This window comes from Solanum verrucosum, unplaced genomic scaffold (assembly GCF_900185275.1).
Source record: "Solanum verrucosum unplaced genomic scaffold, falcon-dt-bn FXZP01000232.1, whole genome shotgun sequence".
In the NCBI taxonomy this organism is placed as follows: Eukaryota; Viridiplantae; Streptophyta; class Magnoliopsida; order Solanales; family Solanaceae; genus Solanum; species Solanum verrucosum.
In genome coordinates, this window is record NW_026020017.1 from 401,619 (window position 1) to 426,601 (window position 24,983).

At 36.4% G+C, this 24,983-nt stretch overlaps 2 protein-coding genes across 3 annotated transcripts; both read left to right on the forward strand.

Annotated features, from left to right (window-relative positions):
- The first annotated feature begins 1,520 nt into the window (after positions 1-1,520).
- Positions 1,521-23,932, forward strand: LOC125820977 (pentatricopeptide repeat-containing protein At2g35030, mitochondrial-like). 2 transcript variants are annotated; one of them, XM_049500407.1, is made up of 3 exons: positions 1,521-3,487; positions 23,088-23,228; positions 23,786-23,932. In XM_049500407.1, exons 1-2 carry the CDS (start codon positions 1,604-1,606, stop codon positions 23,127-23,129), a joined length of 1,926 nt encoding a protein of 641 aa, XP_049356364.1. In that variant the 5' UTR covers positions 1,521-1,603; the 3' UTR covers positions 23,130-23,228; positions 23,786-23,932. The 2 variants fall into 2 exon arrangements, with proteins under 2 accessions (XP_049356364.1, XP_049356363.1); XM_049500406.1 differs by lacking the exons at positions 23,088-23,228; positions 23,786-23,932 and adding exons at positions 5,165-5,305; positions 5,567-5,731 and having other exon boundaries at positions 1,522-3,487.
- On the forward strand, positions 23,796-24,983 carry LOC125821005 (12-oxophytodienoate reductase-like protein). The gene is made up of 3 exons (XM_049500435.1): positions 23,796-23,949; positions 24,218-24,328; positions 24,415-24,983. Exons 1-3 carry the CDS (start codon positions 23,796-23,798, stop codon positions 24,981-24,983), a joined length of 834 nt encoding a protein of 277 aa, XP_049356392.1.

The following is a 24,983-nucleotide window of genomic DNA, read 5'->3' on the forward strand; positions in this document are numbered from 1 at the left end:
ACAACTAACCGGAACAATGTTGTACATCCCAAGCAATTGGCGAAGAACTATCCATGATTAAATAAGATCAACGAAACTGGAAATTGCAAAGTGAACATAATGAGAAATTGATATAGCAGTGGAAGTAGTTGTTTTATGTTATGTTAAACTCACTTGAACTTCTTGTATTAACTTCATTATGTATGTTCTTCTTCACATCTTGAGCACTTCAAACTACCAAATAACCACTAAACAAGCAAAAAAAAAAAGCAACAAAATAGTAAGAAAAAAAACATAAACTTGTAAAATTGCAGAAAAACAACAAAAATACTAGGTAAACCAGCAGCAAAACAACAAAAAATTGCCCAAAAAAAAATAATCAAAACAGTAGAAAACTGAAAAGAAAAAAAAAAACTCATGGTTTTAGTAAAACAGGAAGTTAATGTAACAACAAAGACACCATAAAATAAGCAAAAAACAGCAAAGCCTAGTGTCATTAAATCACCATAAAGCTAAAACATTTTTCATTAGTTCCATGCACAAGAATATAACAAATGAGCAACAAAAACTAGTGACATATCATTAGTTTGATACATCAAATATCCAAAAAAAAGATCCAAAGCTAAAAATGTATTTTCTTCAATGTTGCAACTTCATAGAGAAAATGGAAAGCTCTGCCGTTGTTGGCTGGCTTGAGATGTACCTCTTCTAACTTGAAATAAGAAATTAAAATTGCAACTATTTTTCGAATAAAAAAAATTAGAAATTTTCAAAGATTTTTTATTCCTTTACCTTGTTTGTGTATAGCCCTATGCCCTGTTGTCAACTCTTGTTGAAGAGAGAAATTTGTTTTTGATCTTGATTATTTTGTGAAGTTCAGAAAAAAATTGATTCTACTGATGGGAGAGAGAAATAACTTTTAGGAAAAGGAACATTAATTTTTTAACTGCTTCTTGATTCTACTGATGGGAGAGAGAAATAACTTTTAGGAAAAGAAACATTAATTTTTTAACTGGAATAGACAAAAGAATGCATTTTGTTATATTTTAAATACTAAAAGGATGTTTCTTGTTAACTATTATAGTACAAGGATGTAACTTAAGTCTTAGTCATAGTTAAGGGATGAATTTAGCCCAAAACTCTAGAATTTAAGATGAAATCAAAATTAAAATAAGTCAAAAAGTAAGAAAGAGAAATAAAGAAAAAAAGTACATTTTTAATTAAATTAACACGTGTCATGTAATCATTGGTGTGTCAACACACTTGCTTCTTAAGATTTGAGGCTGATCGAAAAATAATATAATAATATATGTTCAAAATTATTTAGTCGAATTATAGGACGATTGTAAAGTTAATGTGTCTTTTTTAAAATCAAAAATAATTTCAATGCTGACTTTATGTCTTTTCTCTTTATGCAAGTATAAATAAGGTAACCAACCACATCATTACTAATGTTGGATTTTATGAAAGCAAACTAGCCTCACTTGTTGTCACCATTAAATTTGAATTTGTACCAGAATATTTCGGAATTTATACCTAGGCCTTGAACTCGAGATTTCTAGAGCTAGGTTATATTTTGTATTAGCCAATTGATCTAATAGTCTCCAATGTGCCAAGGCTTGAGATGTTGAAGCTGTTTGTTGCTCCAGTAAAGCTCAGACATTTTTTCAAATTCTGCAAATCAGTTTTTAAGCTTCAAACTAAACTTCACTTTATCAATCAACCCATAAAGCATTATTCTTTACTTCCCAGAGTAGACTACACATGTAACCAAGATGTTTTCTGGTCAAATAGGATTATTTCCAAGCTAAGCAAAGGGGGTCAGGTTAATGAAGCAAGGAAGCTGTTTGATAAAATGTCTGAACCAGATGTGGTGTCATGGACAGCGATGATTTCGGGTTATATAAGATGTGGGAAGATTGATAAAGCAAGGGAATTGTTTGACAGGACTGATGCAAAGAGAGACGTTGTAACTTGGACAGCTATGCTTGCTGCCTATGCGAGGACGAATCGGATTCTTGAGGCTGAGATGCTTTTCAATGAAATGCCTGAGAAGAATGTGGTTTCATGGAATAGTTTAATTGATGGGTATGCAAGAAATGGTAGAATTGATAAGGGTTTGGAATTGTTCTGGAAGATGCGGGAGAGGAATGTGGTTTCTTGGAACATGGTTATAGCAGGATTGGCTCGGAATGGGCGAATCAACGAGGCAAGAGTGCTTTTTGATCAGATGCCTGAGAAGAATGTGGTGTCTTGGACTACAATGATAGCAGGCTTGTCAAGAAATGGGAGAGTCGACGAGGCTAGAACACTTTTCGATAGGACTCCTGAACGCAATGTGGTATCTTGGAATGCAATGATTACTGGGTATACACAAAACTCGAGACTTGACGAAGCATTTGAACTGTTTGAGATGATGCCAGAAAAGATCGTGTCTTCGTGGAATACAATGATCATGGGATTCATTCAAAATGGGGAACTCGGCAGAGCTAGAATATTGTTTGATAAAATGAGGCAGAGAGACGTGGTTTCTTGGTCAACAATGATTAATGGCTACATGCTAGAGGGGAGAAGTGAAGAAGCACTAAGAAATTTCTGTGACATGCAAATGGATGTTTGGGTGAAACCAAATGAAGGAACTTTTGTGAGTGTTTTGGGTGCTTGCAGTGACTTAGCCGGTCTTAGTGAGGGAATGCAAATTCACCAAGTAATTAACAAAACAATATATCAGAAGAATGAAGTTGTCATATCAGCACTTATAAACATGTATTCAAAATGTGGAGATGTAGCAACTGCAAGGAAAATATTTGATGATGGCTTGAGAGGCCAGAGAGATCTGATCTCTTGGAATGTTATGATTGCAGCATATACTCACCATGGTTTTGGAAGAGATGCAATCAATCTCTTCAAAGAAATGCTGCAACTGGGGTTCAAACCAAACGATGTGACTTACGTGGGATTGCTTGCTGCCTGCAGCCACTCAGGTTTGGTGGAGGAAGGGTTAAAGTACTTCGATGAGCTTTGTAGAGACGATTCCATAAAATTGAGAGAGGACCATTATACATGCCTTGTAGATCTCTGCGGTCGAGCTGGAAGACTCAAAGAGGCCTTGGATGTTATTGAACGGCTTCCAAGAACAGAATCAGCTTTCATTTGGGGAGCTCTTCTTTCGGGTTGTAATCTTCATGGAGATTCAGAAACAGGAAAATTGGCTGCAATTAAACTATTAGGGATCGAAGCTAAAAGTCCGGGAACCTATTTGTCGTTGTCAAAATTGTGTGCTTCAAAAGGAAAGTGGAAAGAAGCTGCAAAGCTGAGGACACAAATGAAGGACATAGGATTGAAGAAGCAACCAGGTTGTAGCTGGATAGCTGTTGAGAACAGAGTTCATGTATTTTTAGTTGGTGATACATCTCATTATGAAACTGAGGTTATTCACTCATTACTTGGAAACCTTCATATGAAAATGAAAAGGACTGGCTGTCCACCAGTAGATGATTCTTCAGAGGTAGAAAATTGTCCTATTATCTACTAAGTTTTTGTTCCCTCCTCTTCTTTTCCTGTTCAAGTTATGAATATCACTACTAGTGTTCTTCTCCTAATACTGTCGTTTATAAATGTTATTTTGATTATATGATTCCCTATACGGTATGCTGGTACCCCATTTTTTTGTTCTTACAAGGTAAGCTCATGCCCGGGCTCACTCGTGAAAAGGTTCTAGCGGTAAGATAAGGCCTTTTTCTGAGATAACCTCTCTTGAGTTTAATTATACCTACTAGTAAGCACAGTAAACCCTCCTTCATTCAAGGAACCAAGGTCAAATCTCAAGTTAATTCGTTTTAGATTTGCTCTTCTTGATGACATTCAAATAACTACTTGTTGGTGTTTGGTTTTTGGCAATATAATATGTATCTTCCCTCCGAGGAGATGACAAATTAAGAATTAGTGATGATGGAGACACTTTGCTTGCTTAAGATTTCTCTTCATCTTAAGTCAATTATATACTGGCAAATCTTTCAACTTTGTAATTAGTCACCCCTCATGCATTAATATGGATTTTTTTTCTCCACACAGATTAGAGTAAATCAATAAAAGAATATATATTTGTTGAAGTTTGCTTTAAGTTACTGCAGTAGTTTTTAGCAAAATAAGTTGTTTAGTTTAAGATGAATTTGAATTTTGAATTCTAGTTAGGTTGTTAGAATTGTTGAGATATTTAGTTTGTTTTAAATTTCAAATTATGCAGATTATGTATTTTATGTTGGCTATTTAAAGCCCTCAATGCTTAAAAAGAATATTGAAAACCATTTCAATCCATTAAGAGATTTTTCAAACAATACTTTTTGTTGCCCCATTTTTAAAAAACACCAACAATATTTAGTTTCAACTTGCATTAATATTTCATCTATCATTATCTGTGTGATAATTATTTTACTAGCTTGGACTTTGGAACACATGCTTTTGTACCTCCTTTGGATAAGCCAAAACTTATTTATTAATATTCACTAAAAAAAGAAAAGAAAACATTAGTGGATGAGTTGGATTTTGCAATAGGGATGCTTTATTTGACACCAATTCTTGAACTATTCAGCAGTGTTACCGAGTTGTCATACAAAGTCATTTTTAAATCCAAGTTGTAGAAGTCATGATATACTAAAAATGCTATTATAAATAGTAGTATAAACTATAAAGTTGGCTGCCCCTTCAAGTTAGCATAATTATTAGTGAGAGTACCTATTTAAAAATTGGCATAACTTGTCTATAAATTTGGATACATAGTAGCTAGTTTTCTGAAGCAAATAAGAAAAGAGAAGATCATTCAGAGATGGCATCAAACTCCACCTCAGTTCCTCTCCTTACTCCTTACAAAATGGGGAGTTTTGAGCTCTCTCATAGGTACTGTTTAGTTTTTGTTTTATAACCATATGGTATTCGGAACCCACTAGCTAGACTAATTTAGTATTGGTGCCATGTGGGGGCCATTAAAGGGGGAAGGATTAGGATCTCCCTCAAACCTGAGACCTCTAGTTAATGGTGAAGGGATTCCATCCATCTCACCACATTCTGTGGTGGTAATTGTGTGAATTTCAGTTTACATACAAATACTTCTTGGTTTGTCGTGCACCTTTTCCTTTTGCATGATTGAGAAACTGAAACATCTATTGTATTATGTTGTGATATGCAGAGTAGTGATGCCACCAATGACAAGGAACAGATCATACAATAATACTCCACAGCCACATGCTATTGAATATTATGCTCAAAGAACCACTAAGGGGGGCTTTCTCATTTCTGAATCAACTAGTGCTTCGGACATCTCCAATGGGTAAAGAGTTTTAATTTCTGTGTATATGTTTTTCTGTTTATGAAAAACTTATATCTTAAATATTTTTATTACTGATGCCGTTTGTAGAAATTTGTAAGCCACTAAATATCATGCACAATATAGAGTGTTAGAGAACTCCAAATTCTTGAATTTTGAAATAGAATGTGTTCAGACGAAAAGATGTACGTACCTTATAATTCATAAAGCCGATCCTAACTATGTACATTGAGATTGAGATTTTAATTATTGTTGTATTTGAAGGTCCCCAAATATGCCTGGAATTTGGACTGAAGATCAAGCAGAGGCATGGAAGCCTATTGTTGACTCTGTTCATGGCAAAGGTGGTGTCTTTTTTTGTCAGCTTTGGCATCCAGGGAGACTATCTGATTCAAGTCTCAACAATTTCCTTATAGCTTGGAATGCAGGTAATAAATTCATTAAATTAACTTGGATTTGATATATTGCTAGCTAGATTCTCACGTTTGCTGAGGGTAATTTGGCCTAGCCTCTTTATATGGACTTAGGCAATCCTGGTCTCTCGAGCTAGCTAGCTTATTGTTCTGCCTTTCTGAGCTAATGGTGGACAATTTTCTTTTCTTGAGCTTATTTTTGCGATTGAGTTATGTTCAAGATCCATTCTTTGATATATGTTACGAATGGAATAACAATAATGAATGCTCTTGTATTTTGTTCTTTACGATGTGTAGTACCTGACGATGGTGAGTACTTCAGACCAACACCAAAGCAACTAAAAGCTAATGAACTCCCTCTCATTGTCAACGATTTTAGAAATGCCGCCCACAATGCCATTGAAGCTGGTAACTTATCCATTATTTTAACACAGCTTTAGGACATTGCACAACTTTTACTTGATAAATGGTCACTTGATTAACATGTTAGCATTCCTAATTGAAGGATTTGATGGAGTAGAGATCAACGCTGCAAATAGCTACATAATCGATCAAGTCAACGATAGGACCGATGCATATGATGGAAACATTGAGAACCGTTGTAGACTTGCTCTTGAAATTATAGGAGCAGTTGTGGAAGAAATCGGACCAGACAGAGTTGGCGTAAAACTATCTCTGTTTTCCAAAGTGTTCGGGAGAAAAGACTCGAACCTAGAAGCTCTGTTGACTTATTTGGCTAGTGAACTCACTAAGCTCGGAATTTTATATCTACATGTGTTTGAGCCAAGGGACGAACCTCGTTGCCTAAAATCAATTAGGAATGCATTTGAAGGGACACTTATTGCTTCAGGTGGATACAATAAAACTGAGGGAGATGAATCAATTACTGAAAGTTGTGCTGATTTGGTGTCATTTGGACGTTTGTTTTTGGCAAATCCTGATTTGCCTAAACGTTTCGAAGTGAATGCACCATTAAACAAGCATGATAGGAGCACTTTCTATAGGACTGATCCAGTTCTGGGCTACACTGATTATCCATCACTTGAAATTGCTTGTTAGGTTATTATATCTTGGTGAAAAATAAAAGAGCTTGCTTCTAGTTGATAAAGGGGCTGTTGTTTTCTCAATAATAGGAAACTTACTTTGTATGATGTATGCAAGAGGTTGTGTACTTTTATCCTAGGTTGCTTCCATGGACCCTTTAAAAATGTGCCTTAAAAAATAGACACGAGTTCGACAACATTTTTGAAGAGTGCAAATAACATAACTTTTATCTTGTAGTTTGGTAAGATAAATGATGATTTATTAGTAAACTTCCTGGATGTGGGAGTGTGTCAAATTATGAAAGTTATATGAGCCAGATTATGCCCACTCATATCTACCTATATTCTTAGGGAAGCAATGGGGTGGGGCGGGGTGGGTTTAAGGTTATGCGGGGCGGGACGGGATAGGTTTAAGGTTATGCGGGGTGGGTTGAAGTGGGTTTTTAAAAAAAATAAATGTAGGGTGGGGCGGGTTGTGGGTATATGTGATTTTATGTGGATTCAAACTTACTTTTAATTTTTACATGTTATAAGAGTGATAGAACCTTATTTATTAAGATAATTTCTTTAAAGCTACTAAAATATTCAAGATAGTAAATGAAAATGGTTAAATAAACAATAATACAATTTCTTACATGTTTCCCAATTAACCTCTAAAAAATAAAGTTTTTGTTGTAAAATATAAGTAATATACTACAAATAATAATATAGACAAAAGATATATGGGGAGTAGAATGTAGAGATTATTTATTCAAATGTCTTCATGTCTCTCTATGTCTCTTTACAATGGTGAGAGAACAACCCTATTTATAGGTTGAGAAATCACTCCAAAAGTCACCATATTAAGTGTCAAAATAAATAAATACATTCTTATCCAAAAAGGTTCATAGAACCTAGGGAATACACATAGATGATAAGTATAAGTTTATAGACAAACTCAATGAACAATCCACTTAGTTCATTGGATTATAACACTACCCCTTAGATGTCCATAGATAATGTGCCTCATTTAAACCTTACTAGGAAAAATCCAGTGGGAAAAAGCCTAGTGAAGGAAAAAAAGTACACACATCTCATAATACGCTTTGAGTGCTGCCTCATTAAAACCTTACTAGAAAAACCCAATTGGGACAAAATCATGGTTAAGGAAAAGAGTACAACATGTATTTCACTCCCCCGTTGAAAGTTTTACTTGATATCTCGGAGATGATGCATTCCAATCTTATATCTCAACTTCTCAAATGTTGATGTTGGCAATGCCTTAGTGAATAAATCTTTAAGATTATCACTTGTACAAATCTTTTGAACTTCTATCTCACCATTTTGTTGAAGATCATGTGTTAAGAAGAACTTTGGTGAAATGTACTTTGTCCAGTTTCCTTTGATGTATCATTCCTTCAATCGAGCTATGCATGCATCATTATCTTCATACATGGTGGCTGGAATATCTCTTTTTAAAGAAAAATCACACAGTTTCCGGCATCTGCATAATCAATAATCTGTATGTGCACCTATTGCACTAATACATGATTATTTTCAATCATTTTCATGAGATCAGACTTAATCTCTCTTTATGTTAAGCAATCTCACAACCATTAGGGTACTCAATGGAATTGCTTTAATTTTTTCATGGATTTTCATATAACATTCATCGTCTAGCTAGACATGAAAAACATTCATTACATATATTCAAGTATTTCATCTATTTTCAGACTAAAACAAACTTCATTGCATCCATCACAGGATAATATATCTCCATTTAATAATGTTAGGACTTTTACGAATCCCTTTATGCCCCAAGGCACAAGCCGTACTTTATATCTTACAGTTATACTTTCGCACAATAATTTATTTGTACCTCACTGACATTATATCTTGATCCATGAACTATAAGTCCAAAACATCACTTTTCAAAGTGAAACATAATATACTTGAGTTGTGCATTACATTTGGCCAATCATGTATCTGTCCACATTATATGACAGATTTGAACTCAAGATCCTCGTCATCATCTGTAGCATTGAACGCTACTTCATATCAAAGATACAATCGATATTCTTTTAACTCGATTCCAATACAATATAATTTATCGAGATCTCTTCATATTTCATCATTTCAGGTACCTGAACCTTTGCCAAGGTTTTATGAAATGTTATGTCATCGTACTCCTTTTAAAGTACTTGCCTTATTATCATGACCATCTTGATCATTTGCTCATCTTCTTCCTTAAGAAGTTTTTCATATGGAATCAATTGGTCTATCACGCTTCAAACGTACCATATATTCTGTCCTTTAAGGACTTCTCATTGGAGCATTTGCAGCTAAATTATAACATAGGGCCAGCAAATTCATCTAGCAATTAATTTGCAACATTATGCAAAAGAATTATCTCTTGAACTTCAAGTTCACATTTAAAAAAAAAACAAGGATCTAGATAATTCATCTTATAATTTTCAGCTGTCAATCATCTCTCCCTCTAATGTTAGAAAAACTAACATTCACCCCAACCTCATTTTGAGATCCATCTTGTGCGTGGTTGAGCAATTAAATTAGATACCGCACATTCAAACTTTAGATGAAAATTATTTGGTTTCTGACCTTGAACCAATTATGATGGGGATACCATGTTGGTTTGATGCATATATGTGTTGTTACATGTTAAATAAACTCATCTCATAATTAATCTTATTTGGGAGTTTTGTTCTCATACCCATGGTTTAGCTATAATTGGAGGCATACAATTTCTGCTAAACTAACCAGAATTATCAACATAATTTCATAGTTTGGAATTGTGTTCTTAATTTAACAATTCGAGCAAACAACCTTTCAAAAACCAATTTGTAAGTTGACAACAAAGCACATGTGACTATCCCATAAATGCAACTATCATATAGTTGCAAACGGTCCACATGACAGGTGAACGGGCCCATATTTACCTTTTTATATGTTCCAAAAATCTCAGGGAGTACAATCTCAATCTTAGCTGGTACAATGATGCAATGATCATTTTATCATGAAAACAAGCAACACAAGAAAATTCTTGAAAGATCTTTTATTTCTTCATCATATAAACCACACGAATTCTCAATTACTTTTGCATCACATTTAAATCGGAATGGCCAACCGGTCATGCCAACTGATCTTTATTCTTCTTAGACCTCCCGTAGAGGTGAGTTGTGACATATATCATTATTCTCAAACCTCTCATAGATTTGAGTGGTGGATATATCCAACCCATAATGATTTATCACATCTTGATCCATTCTCTTTTAGAATGATCGAGCATTCACGATGCTTATCACAAGTTATATTCTCTTCAAGGAATGAACTAATCATTTATATGTGCTTCATAAATTTGCGTTATAAATACATTGTCATGCCTTTGCATGATCCACCTCAACATCACTTTGAAAGGTAAAATTTACCACCACTTTATTTTTCTTTTTTTTGATGGAGGATTTTTATTTATTAGGCCGCACAACGACCACAGGTCCAATGACCTTTCATACCATTATGATGATAAAAATTACCTCCACATTTTGAAGGATTATTTAGAGAAACCCATAATGTTCTTCCTTTTATAATTACTACAATGATGACTATTTAATTATGTACCTCAATGCCCTTATTCATACATTTAATCATTTGTCTTTTTCCAGACTTATTATTCACTGCTACCACATTCATATGATAGAATGGAGCAACTGGGCGGATTTCAAACTTATTATGTACTGCTACCACATTCGCTTCAGGGAATGGAGTAAATACAATGGGACAAATTTCAAGACTTCTTATCAAAGTCTTAGTCATCGTTATATCATCATATGGTGCATTGAGACTCAAACTCAATGTATTACCCATATAAGGTGTGTTAGGCCATAATTCTATGGGACTTGAACCCAATCCTTATTATCATGGTGCATCAAAACTTAAATTGATGTTTTACCCTCTTGGTATGATAAAACATAAATCTATCGTCCTACTGATGCTTATCGTGACCAACGACACTAACCTATGGTACGAGTGTCTATGGTCGTCGATAATATAGTAATCCAACCAAGGGTTGGGGTTGGGGTCGTGTCCCAAGGGAGTGGTTTTGAGAATTTATAGAAAAATAAAATTTAGTTCTAACTAGTCGTAGCTAAAGATATTAACGATTAAAAACATAGTAAATCAAAGGGGGTGACACAAAAGTGTCAATTAACAAATGGGGGTTTTGTCACAAGGGTAATAAAAACAACAAAATTTAAAGAGGAGATCAAGTATGGGGAGAAGTTCTTGGGGTGTGACCGCAATATAAATTGATATAAATCGCTGAGTACATGCTTTCGATAGGAAATTTGTAAGTTAATAGTGACTAGGCTAAGCTTTAGATGGAAATAAGTTCCCTCTCGGGCAACTTACCCCGTTTCAAATGGTTTCTCTCGGACACCCATTTGCCGCATGAAGGCTAGCCTATGCCTTACCCCACTCACTTTCTCGAGCTGAGTGTTAGGATATGGGACTAGGGCTCACCCTCTCGGGCTGAACCTCATGTCGACCCATTCCTTAGGCCATCAGTCTAGCGGTCTTGGTTTTGCGACTCTCTCTCGAGCAAGCTGAAAACACATGAGTGGTTTTGTATTTGCAACTACAAACCCATTAAATTAAACCACAATCACTAGGTGAAATCACCATTAAAATACATCTAACCTATCAACAAACAAGACCTAACAATAAGATCAACACATATTTGCTAAATCATACCCCAAGAATGGGGGATTTTTAGCCACATATCAAGAGATAGAAATTTATACCTAAATGAGTTTGCATTCAAATGGGTATGAGGATTTCAGTCTTGTTACAGGCCAAGAATGAAGAATCCAAGAGACCCAACTCCAAATCTAGAAGTTGAAACCCTCTTCTTCTTCAAGTCTCCAAAACCCTTTCACTTAGAGCAAAAAATACTATTCTATATGGGAATTATAATAATTGTTCGACTCTTCTCTAAAATATAATAAAGAGGTTAGTATTTATAGACTTCAGAAAATAGTGCTGGCGGATAGCTCGGCAAGGTTAGTCGGAATCACCGATTAACTCGGCTATTCACCCTTTGGTGTAGTTCGTCGCCGTCTTGCACCAAATTTCAGCATCGTTGTGCATAGTACTACTTCGCGGAACTTCTCGGCGATGCGCCGACTGCTCCCTTTTCCGCTGACTTGATCCTTTCCTTCAGGGCTCAGCATACTGGAACAAAGGGCGGAGTGCGTCCCTTCGGCGAATCGCCGAGCGTGCTTGGCAATGCTCAGGCTTCAACTTCTTCATTTTTTCGGCCTTTTTGTTCCTTTTTGCGCCTGAGTGTCCATGCTTCCACTAAAACTTCAAATACCTGAAACCTAAGTGTTTTCATCAGATATTTAGAATAAATAAGAATTTGAGGACACTATTTCTATTAAAATAAAGCCCTAAATGAGTCCAATTTGTGTACTCATCAACACCCCAACTTAAACTTTTGCTTGTCCTCAAGCAAACTCAAGTTCAACCGTTCAAAAAGGGTGTCTCAAACAGTGCTACACAAGCCTCAATCATGAATGCACACAACAAGACTCAATTTACTTATGCAAGGATCAATTGTGTACTCAAAGATTCAAGTTGCGACACACCATTACCAAAGATTTTCATGCTCGCAATACTTGCTACTTGTGCAAGTTCAAACTCAACAAAAAGTATCTAAATGCCCTCACATAAAGAATGATTCCATATTCACACACAAAGGTTAATCAATTCAAGATCAGGAATCAGATGCAACGCTCACACTCAAAAGAGGAACACAATGCATGTTTTCACCCATAGGCTTGCCCTTATTTTTTGATCGATCTTCGGTTTGGCTTACTCAAGATCAAAAAGGTCTTTCTAAGGCTTGTAATGGGGATGAGTGCAAATGTATGGTCATTTAGGCTCAGTGACTTTTTCCTTGTGAGATGTCGTATTCTCAAGGCATTCCCTTCTTTTCCTCTATCAATTCTTTTTCTAGTGCTTCTAAGTCATCTTTTTATTCACCTCCATTGATTGCTTGGAAACCCGATTTCTCTTGTACTTTATTCCACAACCCTTTTTTTTAAGGGGTTCCATTATTATGCAACACCATGGGTTAAGGGAGACTTTTCTTGCACTTCTTGACTTCTCCTTTTCCTTTTCACCACACCCCCAACTTAGGCTTTTGGCCTAAGTTGACTATTCGCTAAACCACAAATCAAGAGGATTATAAGTAGTGGCTCAAGTAAGGTCTAAGGCTCATCAAGGTTCTTCCAAAGAAATGTAAGTCTCAAAGGGTGTTCAAGAGAGTTTCACACGCTCACGGGTAGGCCACAAAAGAGGTATATGTCAAATTTGTCTCACACACTTCAAAAGTTGCCTAAGATCATTTCAAGAGCACACCTTACTAAATCAATCAGACTAACGGGGTAAATTCTATGTTTATTCATGCAAGGTTCAAAGTATCATACAAGGCATCGACACTTAAGTCAAACAAGACCACACACTTTCGCTAGTGTGCAACGGTCATTAAAAAAGAATCAATTCGATAAATGGCTAATCACAACGCGATGCAAAGAGTTCACATATTGTCTATGCAACTTCATTTGGTCTCATCGTAGCCGTACATTCATGTTCGTTCAATTGAGAGCACTATTCAAGTCATCGGTATTCATCGAAATTGAGACTCAATTTTTGCAAAAGAACAGCCACATTCAACTCACGAGGGGTGGAAAAAATGTGAGAAAAATTCAATTTTTTTTCAGAAGGGGTCAAAATCATTTTATAATTAAAAATAAAAGATGCCTTCAAGCTCAAGCATCCACAGAAAAGCAGTATTTAACATAATTTAAAATAGAACAACCCAAATATGAACACAAAACATATCTATCAACACAAAAGGTGTGGGCCTCACCCCACCACAATTAGAAGGTATTTGTCCTCAAATGCAAATAACAAAAATAGCCAACAAGTCAATCAAAGAAAAACAGAGAGGGAGTTAAGGGGGGAGGGGGATCCTGTTTATGCATTCGCTTCATCTGCATGTGCATTGGTGTTTGATGCATCAACTTGATGTAAAATAATAGCTCCCGAAGTGTTTCCATTCTAGTTTGCATTGTTTTCATTTGCCATAGTTTCTGCAGCGATGTTAGCATCACCCATTCTATCCACGTCATGAGTGGCCAAAAATGAATCTATGGCTGTGTAGAATCCGCATCTCCACGGAGGAATGGTGGGATCAATAGGAATCCTCCTTTTGGTCCTAGCTTCCTTGGTATATTTCCTTTGTCTGGCTAGCTCTACTTGTTTTTCATCTTCTTTAACCTCGCGTGCTCTTAAGTTTCGGGGTGGTTCATTTCTCCTTGCGACTTTTGGTCTAGTCATTTCGGCAAAGACTTCGAATACAAGTTAGACAGTCATTTAAATAGGAGAAAGGAGGGTTCTAAGTGCAGAATTGCTTCGCCAAACTAGTTGGCGAAGTGCTTATCTAGCTAGGCTATTCGCTAAAAATGATGTACGAATGATATAAGGGCGGAGACAAAAGGTGAACAAACGGTTCGTTCGGCGAGTTGTCGAGTGCGACTTGCGATTTAGACTGACCGTCTAAAGCCACAGATCAATCAATACTTATAACATCTAGTCAAAGGCGAAATGAGGACATTAAGCGAAACGCCGAGCAATTCGGTGAGTTTTTTTCATTTCGCCGAACAGCTAAACGTGTTTATTTTCAACCCATTTCTCTCAAATTTCACCCTGCAACCCAGATAATGCAATTTCAGGCTTAAATAACACAATTTCAACAAAGATCCATAGAAGTTTCACATTTTCCCCAGGTAAAAATCCAACTCAAAGCACAGTTGAATAGGAGTCCCTCAAATCACGCGACAACTACTGAATCATAATCAATAATACATGCAATCCCAGTAACTCAAAGACTCAACATCAATTTTATACTATTAATCATTAAGCAAATGAGTACAATTTTTTATAAAATAACTAAAGGGTTCGATTACCAACCTTTGGTGCTGGATTAAATTGTACTGACATGCTAGGCAACAACGCGATCCAAATCCGTGCACAATTCAACTAACTAAAATACTCCGAAAGTGCAAGAAATAATAAAACTAGAGTGCATGTGTGAGTTTGGGAAAGTGAAAAAGTGATGGAAAAAGAATGAAGTTTGAGTTTTTTACACATTTTTCGGAAAGACCGTCCAGTTCTTGTTCATTCGGTGACATTAATTCCGATTGCCGACCCTCTTGGCGATTCACAGAGTGTTCACTTGTCTCGCCGAGTTTTACAGATCCAAACCCAAACTGGGTTGGATCAAATGACGGAGTGCGTCATGGTCGCCGAACCATTTGGCGATTCGTAGAATGGATCTTTCATTTGCCAATCTGCGTTTCTCATTCAACTTCCACGCTTTCACCTGCGCCATAAACACACCATTATTTTATCAAAATAAAACAAAGCAATAAAGGGATTTGGGTTGCCTCCCAAACAACGCCTTAGTTAACTTCGTGGCACGACACAAGTCCAACTTCAAACCTCATTCTTGGGGTTAGCCATAATATCACTAGGCAAACCCCCTTGTTGTCTCAGATTGAGATGAGACGAGATATGACCCATTTGGGTCTCTAACTGCTTGATTGAAATTGAATGAGAGGTGACAGTCTAGCTGAGGGTAGACACGTCTTCTTTCATGCCTTTCAACAATTTGTCTGACCTTTCAACTTTGTTTAGGATACACGAGAGCATATCCTTGGACCTACCACTTTCCGAATCCTTAGGCTTCTAACGCTCGTGGGGAGGCACATATCTATCCTTCTCCCCATCCTTCCAATTGGATTACGATCCCTCCATTCACGATCTTGATCCTTTCAGCCGTCATCTTTAACCTATCCTTGGTTACCACCCTGCCTTGGGTAGTTTGAACGATAGCTCCCGCCTTGGTTAGCTAGAGAATTTACTTCTTCGTCATACATGGCTTCAAACTTCATTTCCTCAGGATTCGCACCCCCGACTCCCACAACATTGACACCACGGGCACCAGCCCCATGACATTTTTGGATAAAATGTCAAGCTGCGTCATGAGCTTGGCCATGTTTTGGTCTCTCTTATTGTCTGTTTCAACCTACTCCTTAGATAGCTGAAATGTGACCAGTGAGACTTGGTCTTCGCGGGTGTACCACACCCTGTTGATGGTTGTCATGCCATCGAGAAGTTGAGCTGCTACTGCATATGGTTGCTGCATTAATCCTCCGGGTGAGAGTTGGTCATCTACACCTTTGTTTACCGAGTCTAGACTCTGGTAGAAGTATTGAAGGAGCACATTATCATGTAGACCATGGATTGGACATTGTAGCACCGGTTTTTTAAATCGGAGCCAAGTTTCGTGCAGAGGTTCTCCATTCAGACGCTTGAAGCTTTGGATGATATCCCAAATAGTCATCATCTTCGAGGGAGGGAAAAATCGCACATTAAATGTGGTAACCAACTCCTCCTACGAAGTGATTGAGTTACGTGGAAACTCAGCCAGCCACTTGCATGCCTCACCCATCAATGAAAAAGGAAATAGCCTCAATTGAACTGATTCCTGAGGGATATTTTTGAATGAGAATAGTCCACACACATCTACGAAGTTTTGAAGATGTTCGTGTGGGTCCTCATGAACTAATCCGCTGAAAAGTCCCTATAGTTGCAAAAGTTGCGCCATGGTGATTGTTATATGGAATATCGCATTGCCCTCTGCTAGAGGTAGACAGATAGCTCCAACACCTCCCATAAGATGTGGATCATTGATATTGGGCTCTTGGACATCTTTGAGGTTGCCGATGTCATCTTGGTGGCCTACCTGGCTACCGTTGCTACCATTAACACTCATGCTTTCTGAAATATTTACACAGTAAACAAAACAAAACTAAAAATTAGGTAAGTGGACTACTACTAAGAAGAACAAGAATTCTACTAATCTAAAAATTCTCAAATAACACCACTCCTAGGCAGCGGCACCATTTTGATGCTTATCGTGACCAACGACACTAACCTACGGTACGAGTGTCTACGATCGTCGATAATATAGTAACCCAACCAAGGGTTGGGGTCGTGTCCCAAATGAGTGGTTTTGAGAATTTATAGAAAAATAAAATTTAGTTCTAACTAGTAGTAGCTAAAGATATTAACGATTAAAAACATAGTAAATCAAGGGGGTGACACAAAAGTGTCAATTAACAAATGGGGGTTTTGGCACAAGTGTAATAAAAACAACAAAATTTAAAGGGGAGATCAAGTATGGGGAGAAGTTCATGGGGTGTGACCGCAATATAAATTGATATAAATCACTGAGTACATGCTTTCGATAGGAAATTTGTAAGTTAATAGTGACTAGGCTAAGCTTTAGATGGAAATAAGTTCCCTCTCGGGTAACTTACCCCATTTCGAATGGGTTCCTCTCGTACACCCATTTGCCGCATGAAGGCCAGCCTACGCCTTACCCCACTCACTCTCTCGAGCTGAGTGTTAGGATATGGGACTAGGGCTCACCCTTTCGGGTTGAACCTCATGTCGACCCACTCCTTAGGCCATCAGTCTAGCGGTCTTGGTTTTGCGACCTCTCTCTCAAGCAAGCCGAAAACACATGAGTGGTTTTGTATTTGCAACTACAAACCCATTAAATTAAACCAAAACCACTAGGTGAAATCACCATTAAAATACATGTAACTTATCAGCAAAAAAGACCCAACAATAATATCAACACATATTTGCTAAATCACACCCCAAGAATGGGGGTCTTTAGCCACACATCAAGAGATAGAAATTTATACCTAAATGAGTTTTCATTCAAATGGGTGTGAAGATTTAAGTCTTGTTACAGGCCAAGAATGAAGAATCCAAGAGACCTAACTCCAAACCTAGAATATGAAATCCTCTTCTTCTTAAAGTTTCTAAAACCCTCCCACTTAGAGCAAAAAGTACTATTTTATATGGGAATTATAATAATTGTTCGACTCTCCTCTAAAAATTAATAAAGAGTTTAGTATTTATAGACTTCAGAAAATAGTGCTGGCGGATTGCTCGACGAGGTTAGTCGGAATCGCCGATTCACCCTTTGGTGTAGTTCGTCGCCATCTTGCATCAACCTTCAACATCGTTGTGCTCTGTGTCATTGGGAGACATAGTACTGCTTCGCGGAACTGCTTTGCGATGCGCCGACTGCTCCCTTTTTCGCCGGCTTGATCCTTTCCTTCAGGGCTCAGCATACTGGAACTAAGGCTGGGCACCGGAACGGGTTGTACCGGTACCATTCCGGTCCGTTCCGGTACCATTCCGGTCCGTTCCGGTCCGGTAGTATTCGGGACGGGATGGGATACATTGAACCGGTACACGGAACGGAACGGTACCATGATTTGGTACCGGTATACCGGTACCGGTTCATCCCGGTTCATTTCGGTTCCGTTCCGGTCCGGTCCGGTACCGGTCCGGTCCGGTCCGGTCCCGGTAAATCATTTTTAATTAAAATAAAAAATAATAGTTTTGTCATTATTTACTTTTATTAGCATTTCTTTTATGTTTATTTAATTTTTTTAAAATTACAAACTTAAGTTATTTAACTCACAAGTTATAAGTATAACTTAATAACTTATAAACTTCAAAAGATTCAAATCTTTAAAACTTATAACATAACTACATAAGCTCAAAAACTAAAAAAAAAAAACTTTATTAAACTTAACTTACAAACTTATATACGTAAAAATTTAAAAAAAATCTTTAAAATAAACTTAAGTAAAATTATTATAAATTTTAAAACTTAATTACTATAAACTAATATAACTTAGAAAAATAAAAAAAACATTCGAATTTTCGTAATTTAAAATAACTCAAAAAAAATAATTATTTTTTAAAATAGCTATATGTGCCGTCCCGTTTATCCCATCCCGTTCCATTCCGGTCCGTCCCGATTCTATCCCGGTATATAGTGGGATGGGACGGAACCGAGACTCCATCCCGGTAGTTCCGGTCCGGTTCATCCCGGTACCGGTCAACAACCCGGTCAAACCGTCCCGTTCCGGTCCGGTACCGGTTCGTTCCGGTCCGGTGGTCCCATTCCGGTCCGGTGCCCAACCTTAACTGGAACAAAGGGCGGAGTGCGTCCCTTCGGCGAATCGCCAAGCGTGCTTGGTGATGCTCAAGATTCAGCTTCTTTGTTCTTTTCAGCCTTTTTGTTACTTGTTGCGCCTAAGTGTCCATGCTTCCACTAAAACTTCAAATACATGAAACTTAAGTGTTTTCATCAGATATTTAGAATAAATAAGCATTTGAGGACACTGTTTCTATTAAAATAAATCCCTAAATGAGTCCAATTTGTGGACTCATCACTTACCCTCAAACATTTTTCATTATGGTGCATCTAGACTTTAACATGGTGTTTTGCCCTTTTGGTGTGATGGGACTTGAATCCACCGTCTTACCCTTAATCAACCGTATAATAGACCAAGGTACAATATGACTCACCCTTTGAGTATTTCAAAATAATCAAAATAATATGCAAACTCATGCTACTAAAACTTTTTACCTTCTTCTATTTAAGGAATTTTGTGGAGCATGTCATATTCAACTAGTAGTAGTATATGCCTTTGGTTCCTGGTAAATGTTAGTGACCGAACACTATTATATTCTAAATCATAAAAAGATTCTAGAAAATACATACCTGATTTTATGCATATTATACCTTGATTCCAGTAGTTATCATTTTTCCTTCTTGATTCTGATAACGAGATCAACCAAAACATGAGCTAAAGAAAAACTAAAACTCAATCTCAATTGACTAGAGTCTCGTGCTGATAACGTGTTGTAAAATATAAGTAGTATACTACAAATAACAATATAGACAAAAGATATATATATATATATATATATATATATATATATATATGGGGAGTAGAATGTAGAGGTCATCTTATTCAAATGAACCTTATTTATAGCTTGAGAAATCACTCCAAAAGTCACCATATTAAGTGTCGTAATAAATAGATACATTCTTATCCAAAAAGGTTCATAGAACCTAGGGAATACACATAGATGATAAGTATAAGTTTATGGATAAACTCAATGGACAATCCACTTAATTAGTTCAATGGATTTATAACAGTTTAAAGTTATTATCTATTAAATTAATATAACTTAATGAAAAATAATTTATTTTTATGAATTTTTATTTTTAGTATCAAAGTCAACTAGGAAAAGAAAATATTAAAAAAATTATGCGGGGGGGGGGGGGGAGGGGGGTCTATGTGGGGCGGAGTGAGGTGAGTTGAAAATGAAAAAGGTAGTTATGCGGGGTGGGTTAAAAATTTTGCAGGTTAAGCTCAACCCGCCCCGCCCATTGCCATCCCTTAATATTCTAGACCATTGTCATGTATTTTTTCGATTTCTCATGCGGTGTTTGGTATCCATATTGGAGCCAATGTTATCAGAAGCAAAAAGCCCAAAGAAACTCTAAGGTTCGTTGAGGCTTTAAGCCCAAAGTGCAAATAAAGTGTGAGCTTTAATGAAGAAAAAAGTATAAAGGCTGACAAAATACAAATATATATGTTTCACCCAACACTAATTTATAAGCATGAATGACAAATAAATGAAAAAAAATAAAAAAATAATCACGATAAAGTGAAAATATAAATTACTTAGTGTCATCTCTACCTAAGAAGTTCGTCGGCAAGGAAAAGTATGTCTTATAACCTTGATGATGACATTGAAGCGCACATTAAGCGAGGTGAAGCGCTAGCCTCGCTTCAGGGCTTAAGCGTGCTTAAAACGTGCTTTTGATAACACTAATTAGGGCTTCAACTAATCTGGAGATGCATTAGGCTCATTATCGGGAGATTACTCCCTTACAAGATTATTCACATACCAAAAACTCAAATCCGAGACCTCTAGTCCATCCCACCGTATAACTATAGAATCAACTCTTCTACACATTAGCCTCAATAAATTGTAAAACTTCAGATTTGTTCAAATTTAAGCTGATCTGTATAATTACATGATATATATCATATGATTAATTTAAATATTTGAGAACATGAGCAAATATTTTTCAAAATTTGAATTGAAAATGTCAATCAGCCCACCCATCTTATTTGACCAGCCAACATCTATGTTTTTCAATGAATGTGGTTTCATGGAATAGCTTTATTGATTAAATATCTTAATTTCTTTCTTAAATTTATATAATCAGCCGCCCCTCATGCATGTTAAATTGCGTGGGCAAAGACCAATTATCTTATTAAAGTTTCAACTTGCATTATATATTTCATCTGCAAGATAACTAGCTTGGACTTTGGACACATGCTTTGTTGGACAGCCAATATTTTTAATTGTAAGTCTTTTTATTATTATAAAGAATTGAGCTCAGCTCATACATTGCTATTTCTTAATCCTTCTGACCTGAAATAATGAGTCGGTATAACCTCTCTCGAGTTTAGCCATAAGAATACACCGAACTGTGTGATCGGAGCAAAACTAAGGATTTCGTGCTTGCAAGGATGAATTGTGGCCTGTGGAAGCAACAACTCATCTGTTGGAAAGTTCCTATATAAGTTGTCGGAAAAAAACTTTTCTTGGAATGCATAGTTCAAGTTGAGTTCCCTTTTATACCTTCCAAGACATCGAGAGGGTAGGTATAGTGGTGTGCATCGGTCGGTTCTATATATTATCAATTTGTTTTATCGGTTGTCGATTTTTAAATATGCTAACCAATAACCAAATCAATAAAATATTTTTTTCAATTTTTGATGTATCGATTTTTGATCCTTAATGATTCAGTTTTTGGTTTAACCAATAAAAAATGCTCATCAAACAAATATATAACTTCTCCAATAATTTAACGCAATGGGATGGTAATGTAACTTCACATAATGCACATAAAATAAAAATAGTAGTAACTAGCATGAAAAGAACTATACATGTCTAACACAAATAAAAGAACTAGGCCAACAATGTGAATTGAAGGCTAAAAATCAAAGGTAATAACCACTAAGGTACTGGTTTTAATATTTATGTAGGGGTAAAGTAGCAAATCACTACCGTCTTAATGAGTTATCGATTTACCCAATAACCCAATATTAAAAAGTCAAAACCTAACCGATAATCCATTAACACATTTTTTTATAAAACCATCAAAAATCCGTTAACCCAATAACCAATAGCAATAAACCAATTAATAACATTTTTATTGGTCCGGTATATTGGTCGGTTTGATTTTTGCAGACCCCTAGGTAGGTAGAGCACTTTCGCTTTTTTAAGCTTTGATTTTTGGCATAAAACATAAAGGCATAATACATAGATATGTCCTTTAACTTTGCCTCAACTCATATTTTTGTTCTCCAACTTTGGGTGTGCACTCGACACTTAAACTTATATAAAGTTGAATAAATAGACATGAGACACGTCTTACGTGGCATCCTACATGACAATTTGATTTCTATGTGACATCCTATGCCACGTAGGACTCATGTGTCTACTTGTTCAACTTTATACAAATTTAAGTGTCTACTTATGCACACCCAAAGTTAAATGACATATATGTAAAACGAGGCAAAGTTAAAGGGCACATTTATGTATTATGTCAAACATAAATGTGCCCTTCAACTTGGCTTCAACTTGCATCTATGTCTTCCAAGTTTGGGTGTGCACAAGTAGACACTCAAACTTGTATAAAATAGAACAAATAGCCATATTCGTCTTACGTGGTGTCCTACATGACAATTTTATGTCTTACGCATGACATTCTACATATAATATGCCACGCTGGACAAGTGCGTCTACTTGTTCAATTTAGACAATTTTAAGTGTCTACTTGTACATACCCAAAATTAGAGGACTTAGATGTCAGCTAAAGCCAAATAAAGAACATATTTATATGTTATGCCCTTGATTTTTCCATCCACTTGAAATGGTAAAAGGCACTTAAAAATTAATCAAGCACTTTTATATTCTTAATTAGGTCACCTATTCTGAATAGTTTTCATACAAGTTGTTAGTGGTTAGCATAATATTTTAGTGAGAGTAGACATTTAAATATTGACCAAACTTGTGTATAAATTTTGATATTTGCTAGTGGTTTTTAGTGAAGCTAACAAGAAAAAAAAGTTCATTGAGAGTGAGATGGCAGCAAAGTCCAGCCCAGTTCCTCTCCTTACTCCTTACAAAATGGGAAGTTTTGAGCTCTCTCATAGGTACTGTGTAAATGTAAATTTGTGAATTGTGTTACTAGAAAGTGCTTTGTTTTTGTGTGACTAAGAAATTGTATTTTATTTTCAGAGTAGTGATGCCTCCAATGACAAGGAACAGATCATACAATAATACTCCACAGCCACATGCTATTGAATATTATGCTCAAAGAGCTACTAAGGGGGGCTTTATCATTTCTGAATCAACTAGTGCCTCTGACATTTCCAATGGGTAATATCTCTCTCTCTCTCTTTTTTACTATATGATATCTATTATTTGACGGCTGTAGACATGGTCCGTGTAAATCAGGCTAATAGTCAAGTCTCAGTACTTTGATCTATGAGTCAATCTACGACCCGTCAACGGAACTCGTAGAAATCTGGCTGAATGCCAACTGTCTCTGAACTCATTCTACGGACACTATCTACGGTCCATGGTCCATTCCACGAGCCGTAAACACCATTAGTAAAAGTCGGAAGAATTTCACTAACTCTGAACCTGATCTACATGCCTCATCTATGTTCCGTGGTTCCTTTTATGGCTTGTAGATGTGGTCTGTAAAAATCAGATTTTTCTGGAAATTTGCATGTTCTGAACTTAAAATATCTGGGGTATTACAATAACCATCTATTTTCTGGTAAATACATTACAATATGTTTTTTCATACTTTCAATATTCAATTGTAGCTAGTCTTACACCTTCTAATCGACCTGAATTGCGTACTGATGATGATTCATAATTGTTAGTATATATGAGATTTATTTTTTTAGTTATTGTTGTATTTGAAGGTCTCCAAATATGCCTGGAATTTGGACTAAAGATCAAACAGAGGCATGGAAGCCCATTGTTGACTCTGTTCATGGCAAAGGCGGTGTCTTTTTTTGTCAGCTATGGCATCCAGGGCGACTATCCAATTCAACTCTCAACAATTTCATAATGTTTTGGAAAGCAGGTAATGTATTTAATATAATGCTAGCTAGATTCTCATGTTTGCGCTGATGGTAATTAGGCCTAGTCTCTTTATATGGACTTAAGCAATCCTTGTCTCTCGAGCTAGCTAGCTTTTATGGTTCTGTCTTAATGAGCTAATGTTGAACCATTTTCAGTTCTTGAGCTTATTTTTGTGATTGAGTTAAGTTCATGATCCATTCTTTTGATATATCTTACTAATGGAATAGCAATAATGCATGCTCTTGTATTTTGTTCTTTACGATGTGTAGTACCTGACGATGGTGAGTACTTCAAACCAACACCAAAGCAACTAAAAGCTAATGAACTCCCTCTCATTGTCAACGATTTTAGAATTGCAGCCCGCAATGCCATTGAAGCTGGTAATAACTTATCTATTAATTTAACACAACTTTACCACATTGCACAACTTTTACTTGATGACATGTTGTTGTTCCTCAAAATGAAGGATTTGATGGAGTGGAGATCAACTCTGCAAACAGCTACATAATCGATCAGTTCTTGAATGATCAAGTCAACGACAGAACCGATGAATATGGTGGAAGCATTGAGAACCGTTGTAGACTTGCTCTCGAAATTATAGGAGCAGTTGTGGAAGAAATTGGAGCAGACAGAGTTGGTGTAAAACTCTCTCTATTTTCTGAAGTGTATGGGAAAAAAGACTCGAACCCAGAATTTCTATCGACTTATTTGGCTAGTGAACTCACTAAGCTTGGAGTTTTATATTTACATGTGTTTGAGCCAAAGGACGAACCTCGTTGCCTTAAATCAATAAGGTGTGCATTTGAAGGGACACTTATTGCTTCTGGTGGATACAATAAAACTGATGGAGATGAAGCAATTACTGAAAGTTATGCTGATTTGGTTTCATTTGGACGTTTGTTTTTGGCAAATCCTGATTTGCCTAAACGTTTTGAAGCGAATGCACCGTTGAACAAACATGATAGGAGCACTTTCTATAAGACTGATCCTGTAGTTGGTTACACTGATTACCCGTCTCTTGAAATTGCTTGTTAA